We start from the raw sequence: 12,283 nt of genomic DNA, 5'->3' as shown, positions 1-12,283 counted from the left end.
GCGAAGGCGGAGTAGAGAAGCATTTTGTTTCCCCAAGGGTGACTCAGAGGCGAGGCGCGTTTCTTCGAACGTTTTCCAGCGGACGCCTTGCCTGAGCTTCCTAGAGAACGGGCGTTACGGAAGGTGGGTTGTCTTCTCCGCCAGCAATGATGTTTGGAAAGCCAAACGGTGCATTGGACCCGGTTGCGATAAACTCTTTAGTCCTTTGCTCTCTCAGGAGGAGGAAGAATCTGGAGAAGGGATGTTGCAGACAACTATGGACGGGGCGAGATCATCTTGACACTAATTACTTTCATACTTATTACTTGCTTTAGAATTTCATTCTGCAGGGACTTCTCTCACGACCTCGAGTGAATCATTTAATCACACACACACACACACACTCACTCACTCACTCACACACACACACTCCTTCCAACGCACCTTTTATCCAAGGTGTATCTTCCAACCAAACACCTTTTATCCAAGGTGTATCTCTTCTCCAAAAGAGTGTTGTTACAATTCCACACAATATGAATTGTGATTCAACCCATACCAACTCCAGATCATTGCAGGCTGCTGTATTCCCACAAACCTGTAGAATTTGTCTCTCATTTGTCTTTAAAATTAAAGACCACTACTTTGGCTACCTCCTCCTGAGCATGTTCAGGATAGGGGAATTCGAGCTTTTATTTCAGAACTTGCAAAGTTTAGGACTCAGCAGTCTCTTGCTAACTGTTCCTCTTAACTTTTGGGTCCCTCTTAACCAAACAAACTGTTGAAAAATGTGCATGTAATGCAGGTTTGCTATATGTACCATTTCAATGTAATCACCTTGCTGCACTTGCAAAGCTGGCTATATTAGGAAACAGTAGCTGGATGTTTGGGGTCAGTATACCAGCTTCTCTTACAGTGTTTCCTTTTCTACACTTTGCTCTTTGGGACCCCATATTCTTGACCTTACTGAGTGTCTCAGTGCTGGTTTCCTCTTTCAGATCTGCCCTTTGCCCCACTTCTAACCGAGCCAGTTTACTTTTGCACCGTCACTGACTGTGAACACTAATGCATTTCTTTTTCATACAGCAGACCCGGAAAGCTGGCTGATCTATTGACCTTCTAGTTCTTGTGCAAGAACGGGAGGCATATTCTTACAAAAAGCCCTGGAAGTTTTCTCTAAACAATTACTTCAGTTTCTCGTCTAGAAGTAACTAGAGGGAGGGAGTGATTTTGCAGCTGACTGTGGATATCCCTGTGCCAGTCCTAAGTCCAGACTTGAATAGGAATGTAATTGGCCAGGGCTTCTTTCTCCACGCTTTCTTAGTTGATTGGTAGGGAACAAGACATCGGAGCCTGGACAGAGTTCCTCCCTTTTCTGCACACACCATTCTCCACTTTTGAGTTCACCCATCAAGAAAGCTTTCCTTAACATGGTGCAACAAGCTTTATACAGAGGTTTGGTCTCCACCAAATGGCTAGCAGAAGCTGTCCGAGCCAAAAAGATTGGCCCTGGGTTGCGGGTGCTGGATGCTTCCTGGTATGAACCTGGAACAAGAAATGCCCAGAAAGAATTCCAAGAAAAACACGTGCCTGGAGCCTCTTTTTTTGATATTGAAGAATGCAAAGACAAATCATCGCCTTATGAGCTTATGCTGCCCAGTGAGAAACATTTTGCCGATTACGTTGGCCACTTGGGCATTGGGAATGATACACATGTCGTTGTGTATGATGGAGACAACCTGGGCACCTTCTACGCACCACGCGCATGGTGGATGTTCCGAGTCTTTGGGCATCGAACGGTTTCAGTGCTGAATGGTGGATTTAAAAACTGGCTGAAGGAAGGTCACCCAGTAACATCAGAGATCACCCGGCCAGAGCCATCTGTCTTTAAAGCCAGTCTTAACACATCTCTCCTGAAGACCTATGAAGAGATGGTGGAGAACATGGGATCCAAGCGGTTCCAGGTAGTGGATGCCAGATCTGAAGGGCGATTCCGAGGAACAGAACCTGAGCCAGGAAAGACAGGTAGGAGTGCACCCTGAGATTACTGGCCCACTTTCCATAGTCTTTACCTGCTAATGATATTTCAGTCTTTATATCCCTCTTGCATACTTTAAGTTTGCTTATTTGTGAGCAACCTCCACTAAACATAGTGGAACACTTTCTAAATACACTTTCATAACAGTTTGATATTACTGTGCCTAAGAGGAAATCCATAGGTCTCCAAAACTGGTACATGTAAGTAAACTATTCCTGAGTAGACAAATAAGGGGATCTAAGAATTCATCCATTGGGAGAACTTTTATTATTTTCCTGGCCTTTCCCTTTTTTTCATGTGGTAAGAAATATACACAGGCACACCCTAACACACACACACAGAGGATCCATTTATGTTTGTTTGTTTGGGATTCCATACTGGTAGGATCTGCTATCAACCCTTGTGGGTATTCCAATATTCCAGACACTCTGCCCCAGAAACTGAGGACCCTGTTCAAAATAGATCTCCGGTAACTCAGGGGTTATCTCAGGGGCTGCCACAAAGAAGAGGGAGTCAAATTATTCTCCAAAGCACCTGAGGGTAGAACAAGAAGCAATGGGTGGAAACTAATCAAGGAGAGAAGCAACTTAGAACTAAAGAGAATTTTCCTATCAGTTAGAACAATTAATCAGTGGAACAACTTGCCTCCAGAAGTTGTGAATGCTCCAACACTGGACATTTTTAAGAACATGTTGGATAACCATTTGTCTGAAGTGGTATAGGGTTTCCTGCCTAGGCAGGGGGTTGGACTAGAAGACCTCCAAGATCCCTTCCAACTCTGTTATTCTATTCTAACTTGGTATGTTTGTTGCTGTTTCCAAAATGTTATTTTTTTAGAGTAAATGGAGTCTATCTGACTTGTCTTTGCCTAAAAATCAGTCTTCCCAATAATTACACAAAACACCCAAGACATTTTTCACTTTATTATACAGTCTTCCCCATCTCAATAATGTTGAGCTAAAACCTTTGAGCCCCCGGACAAAGGGCAGGAACCACAGCCATGAAAATGATGAAAGATATGCACATGTACATGTGTCAGAGAAGAATTACAGCCTTCTGGAGCAAACCCTGATTGATTGATTGATCGATCGATCGATCCATTCCAAGTTAATGATTTTCCAGGTCGCCACACCCAGCAAGCCCAGGATCTGTCAGCATAAAAATGTCACCGATTGATTGCTTTTCATCTGTTGGACTGTTTTTCCAATAAGTATTTTTCTGTAAAAAAAAAAAAAATGGGGTGGAGTGTAAATTGTACTACATCTTAATAGCTTCTGTGCAGTGGTGGGATTCAGCCAGTTTGCACCACTTCGGTAGAACCGGTTATTAAGTTTCTGAGCAGTTTGGTAAACTGGCTGTTGAAAGAAATCGTTAGGGCAGAAAACTGGTTGTTAAGTGATTTGAATCCCACCACTGCTTCCGTGTCTTATTTCAGTATTATTGTTCGGTTATCCTTATTTCATTTAGGATTCATATTTAGGATCAAGGGACTTGTAAGCACTTATGGTTAAGTAAAAACTAGATAAGGAAAATGAGTGGCTAGATCCCTAAATATAGACATTATGAGGGTCCAGACAAACAGAGTTTGGGAAGGATACACCAAATATTAGAACACTGTGATATAGACACAAGATAATTTTGCAAACATTGCACAATTAGACCAATCTCCATAATGTAAGCTAGATCCAAAGTTTCTTCGGAAAGCAACTGGCCTCTAAGTCACAGAATCATTATGGAATGGTTGGGCTGAAGCAAACCTGACGTCTAATATGACAACCTTCACAATGTTGTTTCTAGTTGGAGATTTCCCCAGGGAACCTCAGTCTGGCAGCGCTGGTTTCTAGGGCAAGACGAGTGGCAGACACTGAACCTCCAGGAATGCATTAGCATAAAACTGGCAGAAAGGAATTTCACCTCATTCTATAAAATAGCTCTGAGAGGATTGTGTATTCAGCTTCCTGATAGGAGTGCAATAAGATATAGTTGCTAGGCAGGAATTGTCCTTGAGAGGTCTGGTGAAGTAGTTAAGTATGCAATAAGTCTTACATAGCACTTATCTGAGCGAACTAGTTTAACTGTATTCATAGAAGATCCAACAGAAAGAACACAATAGCCGAAGGAAGTTTTAAAACTGTTTGTAGAAAGTTTTCAGCTTAGAAGAGCCATAGCTAACTATTCCATTGCATAATCTTTTTTATTTCCTGCATCTCAAATTATTGGAAAAGTATTATTTTCCCTTATGTCCATTCTTACAATGAATGTAGAGAGGGTGTAAGATGCCCATATTTGTTAATTGAACATAATACTTTCTTTCCCATAGCATTCAGATCATTAAAATAGAGAGAGCTGCCTAAAAGTATGTACACAAATACTTCTCACTACAGGTAGTCCTGGGGTCACAACGGTTCATTTAGTGGCCACTCGAAGTTACAACAGTACTGAAAAAAAAGACTTATGACCATTTTTTGCATGTATGACTCTTGCAGCATCCCCATGGTCATAGGATCAAAATTTAGATGCTTAGCAACTGACTTGTATTTATGATGGTTTCAGTGTCCCAGGGTCACTGTGATCTTCTAACAAGCAACAGTGGGGAAGCCAGACTCACTTAACAACCATATTACTAACATCTATAGTGATTGACTTAACATCTGTGTCAAGAACATCTGTGTCTTCCAATGGCATACTCTTGCTGTTATAATCTGATCCATCTGCTATGTTGCTGATTGCCCTCTTGTTTTTACTTCTACCTTTCCCATCATTTTGACTTCACATCCATCTTTTCCAAAAATCTACATTATTTTGATCTATATTTAAATGCAGTAAATTCTGGAGTTGTGATTTAGTAGAAACAGATGTTTGTAAAGCTGTTTTATTTTACATTTAATGATCACCTATATAACCAACATTATCTCTTACCTTTTATTCAACCTATTTGTATTAGAAATAATTGATAATTTCAAATTATTTGATAATCCCACTTCTGCGCTACCATTTGTACCCCAATTATGTGCTACCATTTATATGCCATACCATTACTTAGAATTATAACTTCTTATAATACTATTTTACTTGCATTTATTTTAGTAACCATGTTCTTCATTATTTTAAACTCTTTTATGCTTATTGTTCTTCTCTTATGCATGTGTACATATATGTAGAAGGAGGTAATTCTTCTTTTATTCAATAATTTTGTTTGTATCTGGCCTTAGGGCTATAATAAAATTGAATTGAATGTGACCATAATAGTTAAGGGAAGTACTTTTTATGACTTGGTTGAGTGATTACTCTTTCTCTTATTCCAGGGATAGAACCAGGTCACATTCCAGGTTCCACAAACATTCCTTTCTTCAACTTTTTGACTGAGGAAGGATTTGAGAAACCCCAAGAAGAAATCAGGAGTATGTTCCAGGAGAAGAAAGTAGATCTTTCAAAGCCATTGATTGCCACATGCCGCAAGGGGATTACAGCCTGCCATGTTGCCTTGGGAGCATATCTCTGTGGTAAACCAGATGTGGCCATCTATGATGGATCCTGGTCAGAGTGGTTTCGTCGTGCCCCATCTGAGTATAAAATGTCTGAATGGAATCGCCATAAGGCGTAATAACTCAATTTTCTGTGAAGCACAGTTCTTAATGCTAAGCATAATGAAAAGCTAGGAAAATTCCTATTCTTTTATAATTTTATCATTTTTAATCCATGGTTGCTGCTTGCTTTTGCAAACTGGTAATTAAATAAAATTGAATCTTAAGTCAAGTACTTTTTTCAATTCTGTGTCCATTTTTTTCTTGTCCACAGCTAATAACAGAAGAGAAACTATCCACTGTTATTATAAGTGTTAATATTTATATCATGGGTTTCCATTATGTTCGGCACCCTGCTGCTGCCCTTGAAATGTAATACAGGTAGATTAGAATTCTTACTGTCCCTAGTTTATCGATTTAACATCATAATAGTGGTCAATGATAGGAATTAATCACATTATATGACTCATATTAGTCAAATTGTGGAAAGCAAACAAAAACAAAGACTAACTTGAATCTTAATGTTGACATAAGTAGAATAACAATGTTATGTTTTGATAGTTTTAGAAACTGCATATAAAACTCAAGACCATTAACTCACTGAAACAAATCATTTTAATGAGCTGAAGTATTATTAGAGAAAGGACCAATAGATTTCATGAAATTGGATTCCAATTCCAAGTAACCTTGGTACTGTTTCAAAGAAGGTTGCTTCCTGTGAATCCACACACTGAATTTCTAATTGTGGTAAGGTATGAAGAATCCTTTTCTGAGAGACATGTTCAGGCAGAAGATTATGATGTTTGATGTATTTTAGGCTCTGTCATTTAGGCTTTAAAGATGATACCCAGGAGTTTTGAGGCAGACATCTTCAAAGTTGCTTTGCACATTATAGGTTAAGGTTGCTTGTCCATGCGCTCTGGCACAGAATCTGTTATTTTAGAAATCATTGTGCTTTACTACTAAATAATTGTGATGAGGTCAGGCTCCAGGTGTGTATCTTGTTATAATGTAATCAATTATATTTAATCTTCAAAAACCAAGGAAAACCAGTTCACTGATGAGTCTACCATGTGTACATACAACTCAAAAAATCTGTATCAAGCTATCAAACGTTATAATGTGAATCTTCCTATTTATAAATCAAAGCCACCTTTATTCCCATATATTCATCATTCCTTCAGTTTTCAATATTTGGGAATGACTTCTTTGCCACCAAAATAGCTCTTTTCATGTTCCTGATGAAACACAAGAGTTTTGAAAGTACATATACTAAAGTACATATACTAGAAAAAGTCTAATGAACAATAGTAGTGTAAGGGGATTAAGAATTATTATGAGGACATTGTTATTATGGAGCTCCCTGGAAGATTTGAAGGGCTGGCTGCTGAAATGCTAGTTAGTTAGCTGTGCTTGTATACAATCCTTTATAGATCTTGGCTCCACTTCAATTTGCTATAAAATTATTATATTTGACAATCTCAATTGTCTCCTTGGTTTACATGACATCCTCACTGGGCCTATGGTCTATGAGTGTGATAACATAGCCAGCATTAGATATCGGTGTATCAGTTTTAAAATAGTTTTCTCTTCCCTTTTCCTGTCTCACCAGGAAAATTTCAGTTGTATAAAATCCAAATATATTGTCATTCATCTTGGAAGTGAGATTAAGAGATCTATCAGTTTCTCCGCCATATATCCAATTTTCACTTCCCTGTAACAAAATCAGCAAATGCAGATTCTTATCTGCAACCATTTGGGCTTCCTTAGACATTAATCCCTTGTAACAAACCACATACCATATCTCCCTTTCAACCAGCATTTACATATTTTAAAAGTTCTCCATCCATTACCCCATGTACAGTAAACTTTCTGTCAAGATACACCAATTCTTCTTCTCCCTCCAATTTTTTCATCATTTACACTAAATGTGTGTGTGTGTGTGTGTGTGTGTGTGTGTATGATAGCTATTCACTTTTTCCTCCTATTCAAACATATCTCAGTGACCTGCTGAAGAGAAAAAATGGAGTTATGCCCCCTGCCTTGCATAAAGCTGTACTACATGTACCAATTTTGCTCACTGTCATTTGGTTATTTTTCATTTATTAATATGCCTTCCATTCTTATACTTACAATAGAATGTTAAAACAGAGAATAATTACAAATAAAACTTATTTCTTGTTTAAAAGAAAACAAGAGAAATATAGTATAGTTGTGGTCAAACCACAATCATTCATGGTCCCAAATCATTGCTAGAGAGGTTTATGCAACATCTGGGTACAATGCACCGGGAAAGAACCAAGGTTCAAGGTCTTTGGAAGACCAATATAATTGGAATTATCTGAACCTTGGGGGTATGCTGTTCCAAATATAATAATAATAATACAATAATACAATAGCAGAGTTGGAAGGGACCTTGGAGGTCTTCTAGTCCAACCCCCTGCCTAGGCAGGAAACCCTATACCGTTTCAGACAAATGGCTATCCAACATCATCTTAAAGACTTCCAGTGTTGGGGCATTCACAACTTCTGGAGGCAAGCTGTTCCACTGATTAATTGTTCTAACTGTCAGGAAATGTCCTCAGTTCTAAGTTGCTTTTCTCCTTGATTAGTTTCCACCCATTGCTTCTTGTTCTACCCTCAGGTGCCTTGGAAAATAGTTTGACTCTCTCTTCTTTGTGGCAACCCCTGAGATCTTGGAACACTGCTATCATGTCTCCCCTAGTCCTTCTTTTCATTAAACTAGACATACCCAGTTTCTGCAACTGTTCTTCATATGTTTTAGTCTCCAGTCCCCTAGTCATGTTTATTGCTCTTCTCTGCACTCTTTCTAGAGTCTCCACATCTTTTTTGCATTGTGGCGACCAAAACTGAATGCAGTATTCCAAGTGTGGCCTTACCAAGGCATTATAAAGTGGTATTAACACTTCATGTGAACTTGATTCTATCCCTCTGTTTAGGTAGCCTAGAACTGTGTTGGCTTTTTTGGCAGCTGCTGCACATTGCTGGCTCATATTTAAATGGTTGTCCACTTGAACTCCAAGATGCCTCTCATAGTTACTACTATTGAGCAAGGTAGTGTATCTGTGCATTTCGTTTTTCTTGCCTAAATGTAGAGCCTTACTCTTTTCACCATTGAATTTCATTTTGTTAGATAGTGCCCAATGTTCAAGTTTGTCAAGATCCTTCTGTATCTTAAGCCTGTCTTCTGGAGTGTTGGCTATTCCTGCCAGCTTGGTGTCATCTGCAAATTTGATGAGTTCCCCATTTATTCCCTCATCCAAATCATTGATGAAGATGTTGAAGAGCACTGGGCCTAAAACAGAGCCTTGGGGTACTTCACTGCATAGTTCCCTCCATGTAGATACAGTTCCATTGAGGACTACACCTTGAGTGCGGTTGGTCAACCAGTTACGAATCCATCTGGTGATGATGCTGTCTAACCAAATTCAACGTGCGGTCTCAATACTCCGAGACCGCCATTGATCCTTTTGCCACTGGACGGTCCATTGGGACCTAAACCATTCTGCAGAGACAGTGATCAGGAAGATGAAGCCTTGCTGGTCTCAGGGACATCGCAAAGTCCCTGATTGACCCAAGGGAAGCGCTTCAAGCTGGCGGTAAACAGGCAGCCCCCAGGCTGATGAAGTCGGGATGGCTCCGGAAGGAAGGAAGTGAAAAGAGAAAGTGAGTCCATCTGGTGAGATATTTTTTCTATTTTGGGAAAAACTGCCCAAAGAAATTTTTCTTTAAAGCCAAATTAGATCCTTAAGCAAAAGAATTAAGCAGCGAAATTAACTTATATTGGATTGCTTTGGAAAGCTTTTTTTACTACTGCCTACTGCCACCGGTAGCCTCCCATCATCCAGTGCGATCCCATAGAGTTGGCCTCCTCAGAGTGCCGTCGGCCAGACAGTGTCGGCTAGTGACCCCCAGGGAGAGAGCCTTCTCTGTGGGAGCGCCTTTCCTCTGGAATGAGCTGCCCACGGAGCTTCGTATAACCCCCGACCTCCAGTTCTTCCGACATGCCCTAAAAAGTTGGCTTTTCCAGCAAGCCAGCCTGGCCTGAACAAAACAAAATAAATTATTGATCACTGTTAATTTTAATTCATTTTTTTTAAAAAAATGTATTGTCAATTCTAATTGGGTTTGGGATATTCCATTTATTTTTTTTAACTTTTATATTATGTGTTTCTTTTAATTGTTGTACGCTGCTCTGAGTCCTTGGGAGAAGGGTGGCATATAAATCTAATAAATCTCTCAATCTCTTTGTAACTATACTTTGTGGATTGAAGTGCTCGCAACGTTTCTCATTTCTCCTCTTAAAGTGAACTGATTGATTTTTTTTCTTCTGCTTTTTGCTGCTTTATTTTTTGACTTTTGGATTAAAACCTTCCTTTTTATTTTAACAATTCTTCCTATTACTTATTATTAAATTTCATTAAAGAAATTTAAAGAACTTTGTTTCCTATAAGCCAGAGATAAATATTAGAAAGTGAAAAATAGCAACACTGCCCCTCGGAGGTCAGAAGCTGGAGTTTTTGAAACAACATATCTCTTCTCTTTCCTTCTTTGATCTCACTGACTTTGCAGCTGAAGGGTTTGCAACTTCTTTACAGAAACTGATAAAGAGCCAAGGGCATGAATTGTTTTCGCAGGTGCCTTTGAGAACTATTTTGGCAGGGGAGAGAAAGGGGAAAAAAACAGAACCCTTCTCCTTTGAAGAGCATAAAAGAACTTGTGTTCAAGTCAACCTAAAATAAAAAAATAAAAGAGGCCTGGAAGGCTAGCGTGGCAGTGGCTATTAGTTTTTTTTCCTTCTTCTTTTTTGGAAACATGAATCAATATTCAGATGAGGAAACCTTAAAATTCCAAAATATCTTGGCTGGAATTCAAAATCTATTGGAATGATATGGGAGAATTGAGAAGAAGTTGGAGAGACTAATCTTCCTCAAAGCAAAAGATGAAGGGGTTGAAGCCCAAAAATTAAAGGGGAGAATGAAGACATAGAAGATAAAGACAAGACAATAGATGAATTTATTAATGGAGCAAATGTGGGTGAAAGTGGAAAGAAGGGAATATGGAAAAGGGAATTTGACAAATTGGAGCCCTACTCCAGATTCCAAGATACAGAAGAAAAAAAATTGATAATGATGATGGATTGACAACCAAAGATAAGCTAATTTTAGTAACAGCTGGAAGGCAACGAGATTACCTGAGAGATCCTTCAAGTAACAAAGTGTGGAGAAAAGTCTATAAAAACCTTATAAAGGAAATAAAAAGAAGACTGACACCACAATTGGCAAGAGAGATAAGACTGTTTTGTTACTGGAAAGATACAGGTTGACAATAAAAGTTGATAATAAAAAATTAGTTGATTTTGGTGATTAATAAGTAGGAATTTAGTAATTCTTAGATTGTTTTAGATTGTTATTAAATGTTTATTTGTTATCAAATAATTAACTATAAATAACAATAATGAAATGATAATGGATACAGCTTAATGATTGTACATATACTGGCAAACTAATAAAAGAAATTTGGATATAAATTGCAAATTGCGATCTGGGAAAAAGACCTATAAATTTTATTAACAAATTTTTATTTAGATCTTTTTATAAAGGTGTAAGGTTTTTTGTGTGGGGAGGTCTGATGAGAAGAGATGGGACATAAATAGTAAATGATTTTTAGCCAATTATAATGACAGCAAGGAAATGTCAATGGATATGGTTTAATAATATATACATGCTTTGGTATTGGCAAAAGTAACTTGGATACAAATTCTAAACAGCGAGTTGGGGGGGAAAGGGGGGGAAAGGTTTAGAAACTTTATTAATTGTCTTTTACTTAGAAGATGTCATAAAGATGTAATGTTATTGGAGGATTTTTTGAAATAGCTAATGAATGCCATTATGTGGTTGTGTCTTTAAGTATGAATGATTTGAGGTAAAAGCATGTTCAAATAATTGTAGTCAAATGAGAATTGTGGTACATTGATTGTAAGATATACAAAGATTTTTGATTTAAAGTGTATAATCTAATATGAACTATAAGTAATGACTGGAAGAAATGCACGAAGGTTATCTGTAACCAATCGACACGCTTTCTACAAGATGTAATGAAGGATGATTCTTTTTTGTGTTTTTGTTCAATTAAAATAAAAAAAAAACTTTTCAAAAAAAGTTTAGTTTGGCATGATCTGTTTTTGACAACCCATGTTGGCTTTTGGCTATTACTTTGTTTACTCCTAGGTGTTTGCTAATTCGTTGCTTGATTATCTTTTCCAGAATCTTTCTGAATAATAGAATAGGCTTGCCCTTTGTCTCACTAACTGGTAGTTTCGTAGAAGGGATCTGAAACATGCCTACCCCATTGAATCTCATGTAATCGGGGGCGGGGGAGGGAATCAGAAATAGGTTCTTTTGCAAATAAGCCAACTCTGTGCCATGAAGGGCTCTATAGATAGCAGTCAGTACCGTGAATAAAGGGGAAAAAAAGATCCTTGTGAGAAATCTTTTCAAATATTTGAAAATTGTTGCTCTAGCCCAGGGGTAGTTAACCTTTTTATACCTACCGCCCACTTTTGTATCTCTGTTAGCAGTAAAATTTTCTGACCACCAACCGGTTCCACAGTAATGGTGATTTATAAAGTAGGGAAATAACTTTACTTTATAAAATTTATAAAGAAGAGTTACAGCAAACCCCTACCGCCCACTATGAAAGCTGGAATGCCCACTAGTGGGCG

The 12,283-nt window shown here is 38.3% G+C and overlaps 1 protein-coding gene across 2 annotated transcripts; it reads left to right on the top strand.

Moving 5' to 3' along the window:
• Nucleotides 1-13: 13 nt before the first annotated feature.
• Nucleotides 14-5,770, top strand: TST (thiosulfate sulfurtransferase). 2 transcript variants are annotated; one of them, XM_014057769.2, is made up of 3 exons: nt 14-123; nt 1,066-2,001; nt 5,320-5,770. In XM_014057769.2, the coding sequence occupies exons 2-3, from the start codon at nt 1,407-1,409 to the stop codon at nt 5,616-5,618; spliced, it is 894 nt and encodes a 297-aa protein (XP_013913244.2). In that variant the 5' UTR covers nt 14-123; nt 1,066-1,406; the 3' UTR covers nt 5,619-5,770. The 2 variants fall into 2 exon arrangements, with proteins under 2 accessions (XP_013913244.2, XP_013913243.2); XM_014057768.2 differs by having other exon boundaries at nt 1,063-2,001.
• Nucleotides 5,771-12,283: the final 6,513 nt, after the last annotated feature.

This window comes from Thamnophis sirtalis, unplaced genomic scaffold, assembly GCF_051295495.1.
Source record: "Thamnophis sirtalis isolate CommonGarterSnake01/CBP01778 unplaced genomic scaffold, rThaSir2_p1.2 scaffold_9, whole genome shotgun sequence".
In the NCBI taxonomy this organism is placed as follows: Eukaryota; Metazoa; Chordata; class Lepidosauria; order Squamata; family Natricidae; genus Thamnophis; species Thamnophis sirtalis.
The sequence above is the reverse complement of the archived record's forward strand: the minus strand, read 5'-3'. Positions and strand labels throughout refer to the sequence as shown.